General features: G+C 56.6%; 6 protein-coding genes across 6 annotated transcripts; 3 read left to right on the top strand and 3 right to left on the bottom strand.

The window, feature by feature from the left end:
* Positions 1-337: 337 nt before the first annotated feature.
* On the bottom strand, positions 338-2,876 carry BCV69DRAFT_270734 (P-loop containing nucleoside triphosphate hydrolase protein; the record flags this gene model as incomplete). The annotated part of the gene is made up of 2 exons (XM_025490932.1): positions 338-2,487; positions 2,650-2,876. The coding sequence occupies 2 exons, from the start codon at positions 2,874-2,876 to the stop codon at positions 660-662; spliced, it is 2,055 nt and encodes a 684-aa protein (XP_025347471.1). The 3' UTR covers positions 338-659.
* Positions 2,877-3,059: 183 nt separating this feature from the next.
* BCV69DRAFT_287597 (hypothetical protein) lies at positions 3,060-7,215 on the top strand (the record flags this gene model as incomplete). The annotated part of the gene is made up of 17 exons (XM_025493577.1): positions 3,060-3,422; positions 3,489-3,945; positions 4,063-5,142; positions 5,179-5,208; positions 5,233-5,250; positions 5,272-5,315; positions 5,343-5,355; positions 5,386-5,450; positions 5,472-5,507; positions 5,538-5,633; positions 5,664-5,741; positions 5,763-5,786; positions 5,808-5,921; positions 5,946-5,966; positions 5,988-6,269; positions 6,297-6,555; positions 6,638-7,215. 17 exons carry the CDS (start codon positions 3,060-3,062, stop codon positions 7,213-7,215), a joined length of 3,558 nt encoding a protein of 1,185 aa, XP_025347472.1.
* A 166-nt stretch (positions 7,216-7,381) lies between these two features.
* On the bottom strand, positions 7,382-13,968 carry BCV69DRAFT_260267 (hypothetical protein). Its single transcript, XM_025490670.1, has 3 exons — positions 13,659-13,968; positions 13,336-13,569; positions 7,382-13,252 (listed from the first exon to the last, which is right to left on the bottom strand). Exons 1-3 carry the CDS (start codon positions 13,810-13,812, stop codon positions 7,392-7,394), a joined length of 6,249 nt encoding a protein of 2,082 aa, XP_025347473.1. The 5' UTR covers positions 13,813-13,968; the 3' UTR covers positions 7,382-7,391.
* Positions 13,969-14,177: 209 nt separating this feature from the next.
* On the top strand, positions 14,178-15,039 carry BCV69DRAFT_299449 (hypothetical protein; the record flags this gene model as incomplete). Its single annotated transcript, XM_025494329.1, has 2 exons — positions 14,178-14,430; positions 14,534-15,039. 2 exons carry the CDS (start codon positions 14,178-14,180, stop codon positions 15,037-15,039), a joined length of 759 nt encoding a protein of 252 aa, XP_025347474.1.
* Positions 15,040-15,251: 212 nt separating this feature from the next.
* On the bottom strand, positions 15,252-15,933 carry BCV69DRAFT_299450 (hypothetical protein; the record flags this gene model as incomplete). Its single annotated transcript, XM_025494330.1, has 2 exons — positions 15,252-15,596; positions 15,673-15,933. The coding sequence occupies 2 exons, from the start codon at positions 15,931-15,933 to the stop codon at positions 15,252-15,254; spliced, it is 606 nt and encodes a 201-aa protein (XP_025347475.1).
* A 330-nt stretch (positions 15,934-16,263) lies between these two features.
* BCV69DRAFT_283192 (hypothetical protein) lies at positions 16,264-17,715 on the top strand (the record flags this gene model as incomplete). The annotated part of the gene is made up of 2 exons (XM_025492621.1): positions 16,264-16,445; positions 16,534-17,715. The coding sequence occupies 2 exons, from the start codon at positions 16,267-16,269 to the stop codon at positions 17,516-17,518; spliced, it is 1,164 nt and encodes a 387-aa protein (XP_025347476.1). The 3' UTR covers positions 17,519-17,715.
* Position 17,716: the final 1 nt, after the last annotated feature.

Here is a 17,716-nt window from a genome sequence, read left to right on the forward strand (position 1 = left end):
CTATCAGCCCGCTCACGCTTCATCAAGTCCCTATAAGCCGAGCAGTCGCGCTACTCCTCGCAAGGATGAGGCAAGCGACGGAGCACGCTTCACACCTGCGCGCAGATCACCAGTCAAGGGCGAATCTTTCCTCCAAGATCGAACCAACACTGGTCGCACACCCGTCGGCGCCTTTGTCGTGCCTTCTGCTGGCACGGTCAAGCCTTCTGGGATGGACATGCTGGTGCCTGGCTCGGAGAAGAAGCTGATTGCGCCCTTGCCTGCTGGGGCTGGGAAGGAGAGGAGACCCCTCGCACCTGCTGGAGCTGGGAGTGTCGGCGCTCTAGGAGGGGGAGGAGCCGGAGGTGGGAGTGGACTGATGGCTGCCCTTGCCAAGAGGAAGCTTGGAACCCGAGCTTGAGAGGTACGACGAGGGAAGAGGGTAGGAGAGGACTTCTTGTTTCACCTGTAATACTTATACCCACACAAGAGCAGAGCACGTCACGGCATTGCTCTCTCCCTACTGTTCACCGTTCATCTCTTTTGCTCTATCTGCATCGCATTTACATATCTGGATACTTACTTTCCATGTTCATCTGTGAGATAGTCTGCATTGCTCAAGCTTGAGAGTGACATGAAAGAGATGTACTGTCCAGTCCCTCCCAGTCATCCGCGTCGCCTCACTCATCGTCCCTCTTCCTCTTGAGCATCTCCCTAGTCATCCTCTGCTGCGAAGCCGGATGTCTCTCCAACTCTCTCGGAACGGTGCTTACCGGACTCCTTGCCAACTCCTGCTTCAGATCATAGTACCACTCCTCGTCCGTACTCTCCAGGAAGGTGATGGCGTGTCCCTTCTTCCCTGCTCGACCCGTTCGACCAATACGGTGGATGTAGGACTCGAACATGGTAGGCATGCTAAAGTTGATCACGAGGGAAACATCGGGAACGTCGATTCCTCTTCCTGCCAAGTCCGTGGCGACTAGAATGGGAGACTCGCCAGAGCGCAGAGCTGCGAGGGCCTCCTCTCGTTGGTCCTGCGTCTTTCCGGCATGCAGGGTAGTGCAGCTGTACCCCTTTCGGAGAATGTCCTTGCTCAAGCTGTCGACACTCTGTCGAGTGGTGGAGAAAATGATGATGGGTGGTTCGAAGCCGCTGGCTAGGATCTGGTAGAGACGAGACTTCTTCTTGTCCTCGCCATTGAGGAATTCGACGGTCTGCACAACCGTGCCCACGGCTTGATTCGCGTCACCGATCGTGATGGTTGCAGGGCGACGGAGGTACTTGCGCGCCATGCGGTCGACGCTGGCGGGCATTGTGGCCGAGTAGAGCATGGTCACTCGATATCTTCTGCCTCCCTCTCCCACGACTCCCATATTCTCGTTCAAAGCATCACCTCCCAGTTCCGCCTCCTCGGTATCAGGTTTGACATTCGAGACCGGCAGCGAGTCCAAGATGTAGTTGAGTACCTCTTCGAAACCGAGATTGACCATCCGATCAGCTTCGTCCATGACCACGTAGGCGCATTGACCCAGCACAACGACATGACGGTCCACACAGTCTTTCAGTCTTCCTGGAGTGGCAATGACGATCTCTGCTCCCTTCGCCATGTCTACAGCTTGCTCGTTCATGTCCCTTCCACCGACGATGGAGATACAGTTGTAACCCAGGACACTGGTGAACCTGGCCGTCTCGACCTGAATCTGTTGGGCCAACTCTCGAGTTGGAGCGAGGATCAGGGCATACGGACCCAGGTGTCGATTGGTCTCATCCAGTCTTGGTAGTCGTGAGATGTATGACAGCATAGGAATGACGAAAGAGGCCGTCTTTCCGGAACCGGTTTCAGCGATACCGATCAGATCCCTCTCCTTGAGTCCGATGGGGATAGCCTGTCGCTGGATAGGACTGGGATCTGTATAGCCCATCGTCTGAATAGCATGAAGGATCTCTTGTGGGATATCAGACTCCTCCCAAGAGCGCAGAGGTCGTGGGATATGACCACCTCTAGCAGAGATGCCGAAGTCTTCGCGGAAGATGCGCCAGTCTCGTTCCTTCATTTCTTCTACCGTCTTGTGTGACCAGTGAGCTGGAGAGGAGAACGTCTGAAGAGCTTTGGAATTGGTTCTCCCGCTGGCTGTAAGACGAGGAGACTCTTCTTCGGTCCCGCCCATCTTAAGGCCCTTGATGGGGGCCACAGATTGGAATACAGGGTTGACTGTGTCGGAGGTATCATCATTATCGTCATAGCCGAACATGGTCTTCTTGTCATTGAGCTGCCGTCTGGTCTTCTTCTGATGCTTCTCCTTGAGTCCCAGGTACTTGGCTCGAATCAGAGCTTGCTCAGCTTCTGTCAAGGTGGCATCCGAGGTAGAGGAAGAGGAAGAGGCTGCAGTAGAGGACGTGGATGGAGTGGCCGATGCTGGCCGCTGAGGTGGCGGCATGGCTTGTCGATCAGCTCTGGGACCAGTGGGAAGAGAAGAGCCATTCGTATGCCCTGACGAGTACGGTCCTCTGTTCTGCCCCTGGTAGTGGCCTGGTCCGCCATTGGCAGGTCTCGAGGTGTGGGCTTGAGGTGGTACGCCGGAAGATGGACCCGGCCCTGCTCGCGCTCTGAGTGCCTCCTCCCTCATCTTTTCCCTCTGCTTGTCCATCTTCTCCTTGTCCTGCCGTAACCTCTCATCCTCTCTGGCCTTTCTCTGCTCTTCCTCTTCCCTCTTTGCCTTCTCGGCTTGTTCCTGGCGCTCCTTTTTGCTCAGGAAGCGGGGCTTGAGCTGGTTGCCTGCTGCCTGCTTAGCCACTAAGTCATCCACCGAGATGGGACCAGCGCGCCCATTGGACGACGAACTTGAGGATGAGGATGATGCAGAGCCGTCGAGGCCATGCGAAGTAGGAAGGGGCATCGTGGTAGATGGCAAAGCCAAGTCGATGGTAGCAAAGGGTGGGTGAGGCTGTATGCGATTTTGTGCTTCCGCCTGACGCGAAGCGGGAGATTGTCCTCATGGCTCCTTCCGTCGGATCCTTCCTAATCACCAACCATCATCCCTCCATCTCTCCTGTCTTGTGAGGAGCAGGGCTTATACGCCATGTCATCCTCCGAGTCCAGTCCCCTGGTACAGGACATCGCTGCCCGCCTCGCCTCGCAGCTTGGTCTGCCACAGCCCAACTCCCTCTTAGCGTCCCGAGTCATCTCTATCGCCACCTCGACACCGACTGAAGCAGCATTCATCAAGGCAGCCAAGGGATTCGGACGCTTCTCTGACGACTTTCTCGCCGAAATCAGAGATAAGATCCGGAGTGAGAAGGGTGACAATGCTAATGGAGCTCCTGCTAGCGTAGGCGTTGTATCGAGGGCTGATGTCAATCGGGGAATCAAGATCACAGAGGGCGAGAGGCTCGCCCCAGAGAAGCCTATACGAGCTGGCCTCAATGTCATGGACAATGCAGAGGTGAGTTCTCCCGGTCTCCCTCGCGCCGTTTCTTGAGATCCTGACTATCTGCTCCCCTCCTCACAGAAACATGTCTTCCGTCGTACTAATGGCTCGAGCTCACGGTCCTCGCTTCTTGGGCTCGATCGTCTGGCCGAAGAGAAGCGGGGCGAGAGCTCGTCCTCCTCTGCAGCCCCACGTAAAAAGGCGAGGATCGAAGAGCTTCCTGATTTGGATGAGGGAGGACGCTCTGCCCCCGTTCAACCTCAATTCAAAGTCCCTGCTCGCCCCACTACACAAGGCCAAGCTCAGCGGAGACAACGTCCAGATGAGACACCCAGCCATACTGGCGGCCTCAGCGAGGCGGCAAAGGCGAGGCTCGCTGATCGAAGACGGACCAGAGATGCCACTGGGCCAAACGCCACGAATGGCACGACGCAGGAGGATGGGTCAGGCAAGGAGCGCTTTGAGGATTTCCGCAGGCGCCTGAATAGGGACGTTGACGATAGAAGGAATGCTTCCAGAGGAGGCGAAGCAGACAGGGGTTCAGGCTCCAGCTACAGCGACCGCTGGCGGCCGGGACAGCAGAGCTCTCGTGATGGGAGAGGATCTGGTCATGCTTCCGATCCAAGAAGGGACAACGGATGGGCCGCCAGACGAGAGGGAGATTCCTCTCGCCAAAGATATGACGATCCTTCTAGCACTCCCAGCTCCCATGCACCCCTCCCGAACAGGTCTTGGGATTCCACACCCAGGAGCTCTCATGGTGGAAGAGGATGGGATGCTACGCCTCGCCGAGGACACTATGACCAGACGCCTATGGCAAGCCGAAGTTCTTGGGATTCCACGCCCCGGTCAGCAAGGGATGACGATACGAGGTTGACTCTGGCGGGCAGAGCGTGGGATCAAGAAGAAGCAGAAGGTCTCGCCACCGCCGCCACTGGAGAAGACGACCTTGGTCTTGATCGTGACTGGTACCGGATGGAGGAAGGTGATGGAGTCGCTGGTGATGACGAGAACAACCCTTTCGCTCAATACGAAGATCTAGCCGGTAATGCTGCTGCTGCTCCGATAGCTCAGAGGACAGCCAAGATCACTGCTCGACAGGCAGCCAAGAATGCAGACGTGGATGCATGGGAGACCAACAGGATGCAGACCTCCGGAGTCGGTCCTGCTCGGACATTCGACATGGACAATATGGACGACGACACCGAGAATCGGATCCATCTACTCGTGCATGATCTTCGACCACCCTTCCTTGACGGCAAGACTGTCTTCACAAAGCAGCTGGAGCCCGTGAACCCTATCCGAGACCCTACGAGCGATCTAGCAATGTTCGCCAAGAAGGGCTCAAGACTGGTTCGTGAGCGTAGGGAACAGGCGGAGAGGCAGAAAGCGGCTGCAAAGGCTGCTGCCCTCGGTGGGACTGCCCTGGGCAACATTATGGGTGTCAAGGAGGAGGAAGAGCGAGACTCGAAAGGCCGCAAGATCAACGGCGTAGAGGATGAGAGTGAGAACGCCGAAGTCGACGGCAAAGCAGACGACGGCTCGCTAGACCCCCGCTCTGACAGCAAGTTTGCAACTCATCTCAAGAAGGCAGAATCAGGAGCTTCAGAGTTCTCCCGTGGTAAGACGCTCAAAGAGCAGCGGCAGTTCCTACCAGCCTTTGCTGTCCGTGACGATCTCATGAAGGTGCTACGAGAGAACCAAGTCGTCATCGTCATCGGAGAGACAGGATCTGGTAAGACTACCCAGGTTGCACAATTTCTCCACGAAGAAGGCTACACAAAGCATGGTATGATCGGCTGTACACAGCCTCGACGAGTCGCAGCCATGTCAGTGGCGAAGCGTGTGTCAGAGGAGATGGAAGTCGCGCTAGGCGGCCTCGTCGGCTATTCCATCCGTTTCGAGGACGTCACCTCCAGCGAGACCCGCATCAAGTACATGACGGACGGTGTGCTGCTGAGAGAGTCTTTGAACGAAGGCGACCTCGACAAATACTCTGCCATCATCTTGGATGAGGCTCACGAGCGCAGTCTGAGTACAGATGTACTCATGGGATTGCTGAAGAAGATCCTCACACGGCGAAGGGACCTCAAGCTCATCGTCACCAGTGCCACGATGAATGCCGAAAAGTTCGCACTTTTCTACGGCGGAGCTCCGAATTTCACAATTCCCGGACGTACCTTCCCGGTGCAGATTGAGTGGTCAAACGCTCCCTGCGATGACTATGTTGAGGCGGCTATCAAGCGTATCCTGCAGATTCACATCTCGTGCGGTCCTGGAGACATTCTCGTCTTCATGACCGGTCAGGAAGATATCGAGGGGTGTGCCGACGTTGTCCGTGATCGACTGGAGCAGATTGAGAACACGGATCCGATGCTCGTTCTTCCCATCTACTCACAGATGCCTGCCGACCTGCAAGCCAAGATCTTCAATGCAGCGCCGAATGGGGAGCGCAAGTGCATCATCGCCACCAACATTGCCGAGACGTCCCTGACCGTCGATGGTATCATGTACGTTGTTGACGCAGGTTTCTCGAAGCTCAAGGTATACAATCCTCGCGTGGGAATGGATTCGCTTCAGATTACGCCGATTGCGCAGGCCAATGCCAACCAGCGTATGGGACGAGCGGGAAGGACCGGGCCAGGTACGGCCTTCAGACTGTACACCGAGTCTGCATTCCTGCAGGAGATGTTCCCGAACTCTATCCCAGAGATTCAGCGTACGAACTTGGCCAACACTATCTTGCTGCTCAAGTCTCTAGGAGTCAAGGATCTCTTGACATTCGACTGGATGGATCCTCCCCCGCAAGAGAACATTCTTAATTCGATGTACCAGCTCTGGGTCCTGGGCGCCTTGGACAATGTGGGCGACCTGACTGCTATCGGCAAGAGAATGTCAGAGTTTCCCATGGAACCCTCGCTTTCCTCTGTGCTCATCGCTTCTGCGACCAAGTACGCTTGCTCGGCTGAGATGCTGACCATCGTCGCCATGTTGAGCGTGCCTAGCGTCTTCTATCGACCAAAGGAGCGACAGGAGGAGTCGGATCAGGCGAGGGAGAGATTCCACGTTGCTGAGTCGGACCATCTCACCTTGCTCATGGTGTACTCACAGTGGAAGAGCAACAGCTACAGGGATTCGTGGTGCAATGGTGAGTGGTGACATTGCGATACTGATGTGGTTTCTACGCACGGCTACTAAAGTTTTTCACTTTCCTCGTGTCTCCTTCTCAGCTCACTTTCTGCACGGCAAGATTCTACGCAAAGCCCGCGAAGTGCGCGCGCAGCTCGAAGACATCATGAAGGCGCTGAAGTTGCCCCTGGTTTCCTGCGGTACCGACTGGGACACCATCCGCAAGTGTCTTGTCGAGGGGTACTTTCACCAAGCCGGTCGCGTAAAAGGCATTGGCGAGTACGTGCACTGTCGCACAGGCATTCCCATGAACCTCCACCCTACATCCGCCCTGTACGGACTGGGCTTCCTGCCAGACTATGTCATCTACCACGAGCTCACCCTTACCTCCAAGGAGTACATGACGCAAGTCACCGCCGTTGACCCTCACTGGCTCGCCGAAGTGGGGTCCGTCTTCTACTCTATCCGTGAACGAAACGTGACTGGTTCCTCCACTAGGGCGAATCGCGACTTGGAGTTTTCGAGAAAGGCAGAGATTCAGGAGAGTTTTGCGAGGGATGTGGCTAGGAGAAAGGAAGTCGAGGAGAGGAGGGCGAAGAGGGAGATGGGTGAGGCGCCCAAGATTGCTACGCCGGGAGCGGCAGCTACACCCAGGAGGGGAAGGAGGGTGATAGGTTGAGAGACGGAGTAGGATTACACAATCATCACAGATGATATGTATTGTACTTTGACAAGAAGAAGTTTCAATTATTCATGAGACGCCGAGCAAAGAGTTGACTGAGGCAAACAAAGAAAACGTGGTATGACTCACGACCTACCTTCCCTCCATGAAGCAACCTTCTCCTCCTCCCTGACTCATGCCAGCAACAAGCTCATATAGTCATTTGCCGCATTCTGCACATGCTCAATCTCCGGCGGCACAGTCGACGAGTCCCATGCAGCCGACGCTTCCGGCGCAAGCGACCGAGCCGAGAGGACCCTGGCGAGGTTGTGAAGCGCGCCGAGCATGTCGCTCCTGGCCACTAGATGGTTCAGGTTCGAATCTACATCGGGGAACAAGGCTGGCACAAGATCCAGAAGTTCGACGACACGCGCTGCCAGTCTCTGTAAGCGCGACTCCTCGTTGTGGGAAATGGACTTGGTCTCGGCTGCTCCGATGAGGTTAGGCAGCTGTTGCAGGCAGGCAGCATAGTCCACGTAGACTTGCCCACCACTGGTCCACCCGGGCAGATCGTAAAGGCGATCGGGGAAGGCGTCTTGGAATGGGGAGAAGAGCGTGAAGATCATTCCCAAGTCACCTCGAATGACGGCTTCTGGTGCAAGGTGACGTACCACAACATTGTGGGCTGCGCTGAAGAGATGGGCCTTGATCAAGAGCTCGTACTCGCTGAAACGATCGTCCTTGTAGCGCGCTCGGATGGCCTGAGCTTCGAAGAGCCAGGTGCGGGGCACTTTGAGCCGAGCCGTGAGGAAGGCTTGAGCGTCTGCGTCCAACTTGTCCACATTGCGCGCTAGAAGAGCCTTCACCGCCGCAATCCGGCTACTTGGCAGCTCAAGGTGCAGCAGAACAAAAGCCGCCCATGTCCACTGTCCCTGCATTTCGAGCTGATGAGCATAGTCCGAAGTGAGATTATCCGCTCGAGCCGAGTTGCCCTCGACCGAGAGACCGGCTTCCTCGGCCTCCTCTGTAGCCTCGATACCCAGATCGATTCGATCTCCAAAGTCTCTCCGCCTCAGTACCCGCGAGAGAAGTACATAGAGGTGCCAAGGGAGTCGGTAGTCTGACCCGACGGGACCAAAGCCCAAAGGTGATAAGGCTGTCTCAAGATCGAAAGTGGGACTAGCGTAAAGCTTGATGAGATGGAAGAGGGCGTCACGATCGTATGATCCAGACTTGAGCATCTCCTTGAGCTTGAGGCTACCCATCGAAGCCTTCTCTCGGTACGGTGGAAGAGGCGGGGCGGTCTCGCCTGGCCCTCCAAGTGCTGCTTCGTATCGCTCGAAGCCACTGGTGAGGGGAGCATCGTGAGATGTAGCATACCACAAGTGGAGGCCGAAAGCTCGCTTCCAGTCTAGACCGTTGGCGATGTTCAGGTCTTCGACCCGATCCATTGGGTCTCTCACCGAACGGCCGCTCGTACCTTGGGCGAAGGTGACATTGCCAGAGATAAGCTCGTAGATCTTGCGATGGTCTTGAGAGATGTGGGCATCGACGCCTTGACTGCGCCAGATTGCAAGTTGCTCAGCTACATCTGCGCGCACCTCATCATCGCCTCCACCAACTTGTGCAAGAAGTGTGGCCAGACGAAGATCTCCTGAGTCGAGAGAAGCACAGCACGCCTTCTCCACTTGGTTGCCGGTAAGATGAGAGAAGATGAGAGCATCCGTGCGACTTGCCGCAACGTGACCACGACACTCCGTCTCGACACTGTTGACGACAGCTTGTCGAAGCCAGCTGGACACAGCGGCTTTGCGTCGGATGCTGGTCACCTTCTGCACGAGCTCAGAAGACGCATCGGCTGGCAGCCGAAGTTCGAGCTCATCGAAGAGAGCGCCGCCCAACCGCCAGAGTAGCGCCTCGTGGCTCCTGTCGGCATTGTCAAACTTGGCCACAAAGTGCTTGAAGCGCAGCTCTGAGCTCGCAAAGATCGCAGGACAGTCCAATCCCAGTCCGTCTTCATCTTCGCCTTGACCTTCAATGATCGAATGGGCCAGTTGAAGCTCCAGTAAGCGGAGAGCTTTTGCTGCCATTTCCTCTTCTTGCTCTTTCTTGAAAATTGCTGTCCTCTCGAGGTTGACAGTCGAAAAGGATGCAGAGATGCCAGCTCCAGGAGTCGCTTTGACGCCCTGAAGTCGTCCATTGTGGACCAACATACCGCCTGGCCCTGTGCCTACCCTGAAACTTCTGCCAAATGCTAGACCAGCGTCAAGAGGGACGCCATCGCGACCGTTGACAATCGAATCGGCGATGTCGAGCCGACTGATCTTCGTGCTCTGAGGAGCAACTTCTATCACCCTCGAAATAAGACCCTGTGCTGCCAACTCAGCTCCTTTCGAGCGAGCTTTCCTGTCTGCTGACTCTTTTCCCACCTGTCGAGCTCCCTTTTGTCCCACTACCACCTTCGTCTTGCTGTCCTTGATCTGATCCTCCCGGGGCGTCCTGGCCTGTTCCTCCGATTCTCCAGGCGCCCTACTCCCAAAAAACGATGCTTGCATTACTTGAACACGTCGTGGCTCCAACCCTAGCTGGGCAGCCCACGGCGGGTTGCTATTGGCATGCATGTCCCTTTCCGAGGTGCCTTCACGAACAGCTCGTGGGGTTGCAGAGGCACCGCGAAAGTTGCGACGAGCACGGGGCGTTGACTCCCGCGCCTGCCACGAGTGCTGTGCTTTGGTATAGAGATTATCCTCATTGAGGTCGGATGCGCGCATATCGGAAGATGCTTGAGAGGCGAGCTCTTCGTCGTCTTCCTCATAGTCCTCCTCTTCGGAAGACTCAGATGTCAGCGAAGGGGGAGCTTCATCAGAAGACTGACCCCGTCTTGACGATCCTTTGAGACTCCTACGGGGCGGAGGTGCATCATCGCCGTCTTCGTCCCTCTGGCTCTGTTTGCGAGACGACCTAGCGGCAGTCTGAGTAGTGTCACCATCCTCGTCATCAGTAGTGTCATCAAGACCGTAGCGCGAAAAGTGGTCAACCTCGAAGCGCCACAGACCCTCGACAGGCTTGTATTCGATGTAACGTGTCTCGCCCTTCTTTTGCAGCTTGGCGATGTGCTGCTTGACGCGAGGATGACTGCCGTCCTTTAATGGCTGTCGGGTGGCCTTGTCAAGTGGCCAGCACTTCTCCAGGGACACCTCGGCTGGCACGTTAAGGGCATCGCCTTGCTTGGCTTTGGCCACCGGGTTTCGCTCGTAGCCACTCTTCATACCATCAAGGCCCGGTTCAAGATCTTCCTGCTGGGGGTACACCCAGATCTCCTTCTCGCGCAATTGAACGATGCCGCCCGCGATGACAGTCAGATCATTGACGGATGTCAAATCCACTGGCACCAGGAAGCGGACAGAGCCGAAGCCCTTTCGACTGACTGTGAAGTTGCGAACTTGTGAAAGCGCAGAGTAGCTCATCTGCCGCAGGGCGTTGAGAGAAGGCGAAATGTGGTATGAACCAACAGGGATGTCTTCGAGTGTAGGCTCCGCGTCTTGAGCCGGCTCGTCGCGGGACAAGAGGTCCTTGCCTTGCGTCCTGGATGGCATGTTCGCCTTGGATGGGGTCTCGTTAAAGAGACCTGACCTACTGCGACTGAAAGAGGCATCGCCAAAGCTGTCATTGGCTGCTGGAGCGGCAGCTGAGAAGTCAGCGCCTCTCTTGACAGCCGAACCACCGAGGCCAGTCTCCAGTGCCGGACTGAATGCAACGCCCCGATTTCCGTTCAGAGCAGCAGTGCTGCGCGGGGTACCGCCTCGAGCACCACTTAGCACTGACTCGCGAAGGCTGCCACCGCCAATTGTGTGGTCCTCCGTGTCTGCACGGGTGCCTCTTCCGAAGCTCGAGTTGCTTCCATCTGTCAGGACCAGTCGCTTGACGCTCTGACGGCCCACAAATGCTTGACTAGGGAGTGATCCGTCTGACGCACCAGCAACTTCATCGCTCAGACCCTTGAAGAGGCCACCGGCGCCATTCATAGAAGGGCTGGAGCTCCTTCCAAATAGACCGCTGCCACCCGCAGAAGGCGATGAGTCTCGAGCTGGTGTACCACCACGAAGCCGCACAACGCGTGAAGCATTCTTCGGGTTGGGTCGGAACGGGCTCATCATAGGAGCAGGTAGAGGCTTGCTCTTGTGACTCGCCGAGAGAGAGCCAAGTGGACCTGTAGAGCTTGTAGAGACATTGAATGGCAAATTGGGCTGGTTGGCTGCCGTACCACCAGTCATCGAATGGAAGAGAGCATCTGTGCCGTAAGGATCAGCAGTGAGCCCGACACCCTGAGGAGGCAGGTTTTGCTGACTCTGCTGGTTTGACGAGCCAAAGAGGCCAGTCGAGCCACCAAGGTTCGACTGCCCAGCGCCAGCTCCGAAAGTAGAATTACCTAGACCGCCACCAGTATTGCTCTGCGACGTTGACGAACCGAAGAGCCCCCCAGAAGTACCTGTGTTGCCCAAGTTGGAGGAGCCGAATAAGCCTCCACCTCCTGCACCGCCGGTATTGCCGAAGAGACCACCTCCCGTTCCAGTCGTGCTTGCTGGAGCACCAAAGGAGAAGCCTCCTGGCTTGGGTGCCTGCTGCCCCTGCTGCTGCTGATTGTTCGCCCCGCCAAAGCTGAATCCGCCAGTCGAAGCGGTGCCAAAGCCACTCTGCCCCGCTGGCTGCGTAGTGGAGGAACCGAACAACCCGCCAGGCTTACTAGCCGCTCCGCCGAAGAGTCCGCCACCAGTGTTGTTTGTCGTGGATGCTCCAAAACCGGATCCCAGACCTGTTGATCCTTGTTGCTGACTCTGCTGGTTGAGACCGCCAAAGAGACTTCCACCGGTGGCGGGCTGGCCAGCAGTCGAAGGCTGTTGACTGCCGAACAGACCGCCAGAGGTTGTGCCTGTACCAAAGCCAGTGCCGGTGTTACCTGCAGCTGGGGCTGCGCCGCCGAATGAGAAGGCAGGCTTTGGCGCAGCAGCTCCAGCTGTGGACGAGGCGCCGAAGCCCCCGAATGCTGGTTGAGATGGAGCTGCAGCGGGCTGTGATGACCCAAAGAGGCCGCCGGTGGCAGGCTTTGCCGCACTGGCACCTCCGAAAGAGAATCCGCTACTACCTCCAAAGGCTCCGCCGGTCTGACCAGGTTGTTGCTGCTGTGTTTGTTGCTGAGGCTGCTGGCCAAAGCTGAACCCGCCTGTTGTTCCGGTGTTGCTTGCAGTGTTGCTGCCAAAACCACCTCCGAACAGTCCACCAGGCTTCGGAGCGGCGGCATTGTTAGCGCCCCCAAAGCTGAAGCCTCCAGTGGCTGGCTGCTGCTGCTGCTGAGTGTTGTTCGCTCCACCGAAGCTGAAGCCACTTGAGGCGGGTTGTTGTTGAGTCTGCTGCTGACCGAAAAGCCCTCCGGTCTGACCAGGTTGAGACTGCTGTTGACCAAAGAGGCCGCCTGTTTGCTGTTGTTGCTGAGGTTGCTGGCCAAACAGACCGCCACTTTGAGTGCTCGAGCTGCCGAACAGTCCTCCAGACTGCTGTGTCTGACCTGTAGGCTGGGACTGACCGAACAGACCACCACCCGTAGTATTGCTCGCGCCGGTCTGAGGCTGTTGGCCAAAGCCACCGAAGCCAGACGTACTTCCCATGCCGCCAGCGTTGGCATTGCCTGACTTCCTGCCCTGCTCATAGTCCTGCACCCTCAGCTCTTCGAAGGACATTGCCTTGTATTGTGGCATGCAATTCACGGACTGGTAGGCAAAAGCAGACTGGTTGTTCGAAGCGTCCTTCTCCTGAATGATCGTGACCTGGTATGGTGGATTCGATGTTCCTTGAGTCACTTGAGCTGGAGGAGCAGCGCTACCGAACAGACCTCCCTGCCCACCAGCCTGAGGTTGTTGCCCGAAAAGTCCTCCCGTGCTTGGTTGCTGAGGAGCCTGGCCAAAGAGACCGCCGGTAGCCGGCTTTGCTCCAAATGGAGTGCTGGTCTGAGCGCTACCGAACGGAGTTGACTGGGCCTGCTGCTGAGCATTGTTGGCGCCTACAGAGCAAGGGAATCAACGAGGTGTTCAGCACGTTTTAAGCTGACCTCATTGCAAGTCAGGCTGTCTAGTCTTCACTCACCAAATGAAAAGCCGCCACTTCCTCCCGCTGTGTTGTTGTTGGCTCCGAAGCCACCAAAGGTACCAGTTGTCGGACGAGCTCCAAATGGACTCGCTGCCGGCTGTTGCTGTGCCTGCTGAGGTTGACCAAAAGAGAAGCCGCCGGGCTTGGGCTGATTCGCCGTATTGGCCGCTCCAAAGAGACCGCCGGAAGCTGGTTGCTGCTGGGCGCCTCCAAAAGTACTACCTCCGAAGCCTGTGGTGGGTGAAAGTCAGGAGGGAGTCAGGGGCCGAGCACGCTTTCCTTCCTCTTTGTGCTCATCTGTGCAAGGCTTCGATGCTCACCTCCTCCGGCTCCAAAAGCATTCTGCTGAGGTTGTTGTTGAGCAGCCCCGCCAAAAAGACCGCCTCCCTGTTGTTGGCCAGGCTGCTGCTGTTGCTGATTGTTATTCTGCTGGCCAAAGGTGAACCCCCCGGACGGGGCAGAGCCGCCAAACATGGTGAAAAGGAGAGTGGGCACGCGCTATCTGGCTCGCTGGCAGAGCGTATGTGGAGCGGTAAGCGGTATGGTATGAACCAGCAATCCCGAGAGATGGGAGGGTATGGAGGTGTGGGGAGGAAAGGGGTAGAGAGCGGGTGAGTGCGGATGAGGAGACGGTCGATGTCAAGAAGAAGAAATGGACGATGGCCCTCGCCTCGCGTACAGCAAGGGCCACACCCACTCGCGCATCCACCGCCAGGCAGCCCCGCCAATGCACGCCCATTCGCTCCTTCCGTTCCGCCTCTGGACCTCAGCTCCCACCATTAGCTGCTCTATCCATCCGAGGACGCCGCCCATCTCCCTACGACTTACATTTTGCAACGATGAATCGTATGGCAGCTCATCGTCCTGGTCACCTGGCAGGCAGGACAGATGGCTCCCGTACTCTCACAATACACGACGTCCCTACACCGGAAGGCGGAGATGGTGTTGGAGGAAGCCAGGGCGGAGCAGGACCCTCGAGCATCCCTGATGGCGTACTCAGACTGAGGGGAGCTGGGGACCCTACTAGTCGCAGGGTGGTCTGGAGTGATGATACAGTCGACAATGAACATATGGGTAAGAAGAGTAGTAAGAGTGAGTAGCAGCAGCAGACGCGCGCCGGGTGGGCAATCATCTCCTTCTGCTTTGCCACTAATACCGATGTCTTGCCCCGCCTGACTCTCCGTCCCTTGCCTAGTCTGCTGTATCTACCACAAGCCAAGAGCTTTCGACGAGTCTTCTTCATCAGGTTCCTCATCTGGCTCAGACTCAGAATCGGATTCAGACTCGGATTCTGCCTCGGACTCCTCACCCCCAAGCGACGCAGAGGGGGTCTCGTCCTCCTCTGACGGACCCAGCATGAGCAGTAGGATGAGGGAGAAGGTTGCAGCGAGGAAGAGGGATAAGAAGGGCAAGGGAAGGTCAACAGGTAGCGCTGCAGATCACCATCATGATCATGAGGAAGGCCAGGGCTGCGAGCATCATACACACAGCAAGAAAGGCGGCGCAAAGGCAAAGAAGAGCTCCTCGGCTCGGAAGGCCAAGACTGGACACAGGTCGGGACGAACCATGGTCATCACTGAAACGGAGCAAGGGCAACACCCAGCCGGTACAGGGGACATTGGGTCAGACAAGGATGGCCAAGGCGGCCAATTCGACGCCGACAGGCTCGCAAAGAATGCGTACGAGAGAGGACCAACGTAGATTCTTGTCTGCCAGGTCAATGCAATGTATAAATAAGACTCATTGTGGTGAACGAAGTGATATGACGCGAGAGGCGATTTAAAAGGAGGCGAGATTTGTACAAATACATGCAGTGAACCCGTCACTGCTATTAACTTGGTCACCCAAAGCGGATCCCTGGCTGAAGTGACTCTGCTTCCCTTTCAAGTCTCCATAACTCTTGAACCCTTCCTTCACTGCCATCCTACCGCTCCTTTCATGTGCTTCTTCACATCCAGCCCTATCAGCAGGCAGCCAAGAAACAGCGACGATACCATCAGCGAAGTGAGGAACAGTCTGCGCAGCACAACAGCCAGGCTCAATGACCTTGCCATCTGCTTTTTGAGAATCTTCTTCTGAAAGTGATGAAGCTCGCGAGTAGTGGGCGAGCTGGGTGATTGAGGCCGTGGTGAAGCAGCATCGGCTGTGAAGGAGCGTGCTGGAGGGGTCTGCGCCGAGGCGAGATCAGAGGGAATCTTCAAGACTGGCTCGCTAGTGGCGTGATAGTTGGAAGAGGGCGATTCAGATAATATGGGTTTCTGAAAGAGGTCGGGAAATGTGGACAGGCGTCAGTTGAATAAGCCATTATGGATCCTGTGACTCTTTGGCACTCACCTCTTCCTCTCCTCTCTTCCACCACTTTCCGAAATACCCCGCCTTATCCTGCTCCCTTTTCCTCCTCTCTTCTTCCTTCTTAGCTTTGTCGGCCTCCTGCCTTGCTCTCCTCTCAGCGGTGCCAAATGTGCACTGATCGACGATCCAGAATGCTATGATGAAGCAGATGGCATCGAGGGAGAAGGAGAGGTGGCAGATGAGATTGCGGAGCAGCCCTTGGCCCTTGGAGGGACCTTGCGATGGGCTGCCGTAGGTGGTCATGATAGGTCGTAACAGGACGCCTGGCTTACACTTGAAGTTGCTTGCTGGTATTCATCGTTGAAGGTCGCAATTGAATGCTGAGCAAGGAGATTTTGATGGAAGCAAGACTTTAGACTCACCCGCCCTGCCTCGGTGTCATCTGAGACTATTTCAAGCCCGACCAGACATTCCTCGCGGAAGCGAGGTTCCGTGGAGGCGGGCGGGACAGGAAGTCTGCTTCCGCCTAGCGGAGACCAGAGGCAACGGAGATCCGGTCCGACTAGTCACCTCAGATCCGACGGCGTCCATATCCCATCCTCCACTGCTTCTCCCGCACCGTGCTCGTGAAGAGGCATGTCTTCCAGACCCCTCCTACGGCCGCTGTGCGACCCCTATGCGGTCTTGTTGGAAAAGTCGGAGCTTTACCTGGCTGTTGTGAATCGCTGGGCAGCTAGGGAGGGACATGAGCGTTTGGTGCAGGAGAAGGTGGGCATCGGCAAGCTTGCTGCCATTGTCGGATTGGCCGCTAGGAGGTGAGTAGCAGCTGGCAGAGGCAGGGTAGCTTAGAGAGATACTCTTCATCTGACTTGCAATCTCACTTACCTCCTGGCGATGTTACAGCCTGCTTCCAGACACTCCTACCCACTCCCTTGAGACTCTACAGCGCAAGTCCGGCCTCTCCCCACTGGCATACAAGACGGCTCTCGACCATCTTCAAGCAGCCATCGACGACCACAACAAGCGTCAACTCGCTCCGCGTACCCCACGCAAGGACTACCGTAGCCTCAGCAGCCCTTCGTACTCATACGCAGGCTCCGATCCTCGAACACCGAAATCGAGTGCAGTGCGAAGGGAGAAGGAGAGCGCAGCCAGTGGCAGCGGGCTCAGCCTCAAGGAGAAGGCGCAGGCGGTGCAGAGTGGAGCTGCCTTTGGTCTTGGGACCTCTTCGCCTCGAACACCACACTCGCATCACAGTCGTACCAGCTCCAGCTCGGCTGCTTCGCCATTTCGGTCGCCTGCTCAGCTGCACAAAAAGATCGCAGAGGGGGACACGCCGGTGGCCTCACCTTCTACCTCGCGACTGAGGGGAGAAGTCCCTGCAACTCCTTCGAGCAGACTGATCAGGGCCGCCCAGGCTGCCACTCCCACCGGGGGCGCATCGAGGACTTCCACACCCAAGAGCGTGAGGTTCGAGGCAACCTGTGGGAGAAATAGTCGCGCTCTGGCAGCGGAGTACGACGATGGAGAGGAAGGTCAGCGGACGCCTAGCAAGAGACGCAGGATGTCGGACAGGCTGGAGGTAGGAGACGATGATGTTGAAATGGGGTCACCGTCCTCCTCGGCTCGATCTTCGAGAAGGGCAACGGATCCACATTTGGACAGACGGGTCAGGAGAAAGACCTCGGGAACAGGTCGCTCTAGCATTTCTGAGCTGGACGATGATCTACCTTTCGTTCTCTTCCCACTCTCGAGGAAAATCAGTCAGGGTACGAAGACTCAGGAGAAGCAAGTAGAAGAGGGTCAGGCAGTCATCAAGCAGTGGCTACACGTCTGGGCCGATAGGTTGGACGAGGATTCAGACAGTCAAGAAGCGGCTATACCCTAACAATGAGATTCGACTTTCTGATGCTTGTGGTCGCATTTTTTAATGATCGATTACTGTCTACTCGCTCTTGTCAGCTATATGCCGTGCGTCTATTGTACACAGGGTATGATTGCAAAGGCAAGGCTGAAGAAGAAGTGTGTGTGGACATCGCACTGGGGTGCGGAGTGCCTGCCGCGGTACTTCTAGATTGAGAGGCGT

Source organism: Pseudomicrostroma glucosiphilum, assembly GCF_003144135.1.
Source record: "Pseudomicrostroma glucosiphilum strain MCA 4718 unplaced genomic scaffold BCV69scaffold_8, whole genome shotgun sequence".
Lineage (NCBI taxonomy): Eukaryota > Fungi > Basidiomycota > Exobasidiomycetes > Microstromatales > Microstromataceae > Microstroma > Microstroma glucosiphilum.

Coding starts and splice junctions, on each gene's coding strand:
- BCV69DRAFT_260267 (XM_025490670.1), bottom strand. CDS start 13,812: ATGTTTGGCGGCTCTGCCCCGTCCGGGGGGTTCACCTTTGGCCAGCAG. Junction 13,570..13,658: donor TGCTTTTGGAGCCGGAGGAG/GTGAGCATCGAA, acceptor CACCCACCACAG/GCTTCGGAGGTAGTACTTTT. Junction 13,253..13,335: donor AAGTGGCGGCTTTTCATTTG/GTGAGTGAAGAC, acceptor CTTGCTCTGTAG/GCGCCAACAATGCTCAGCAG.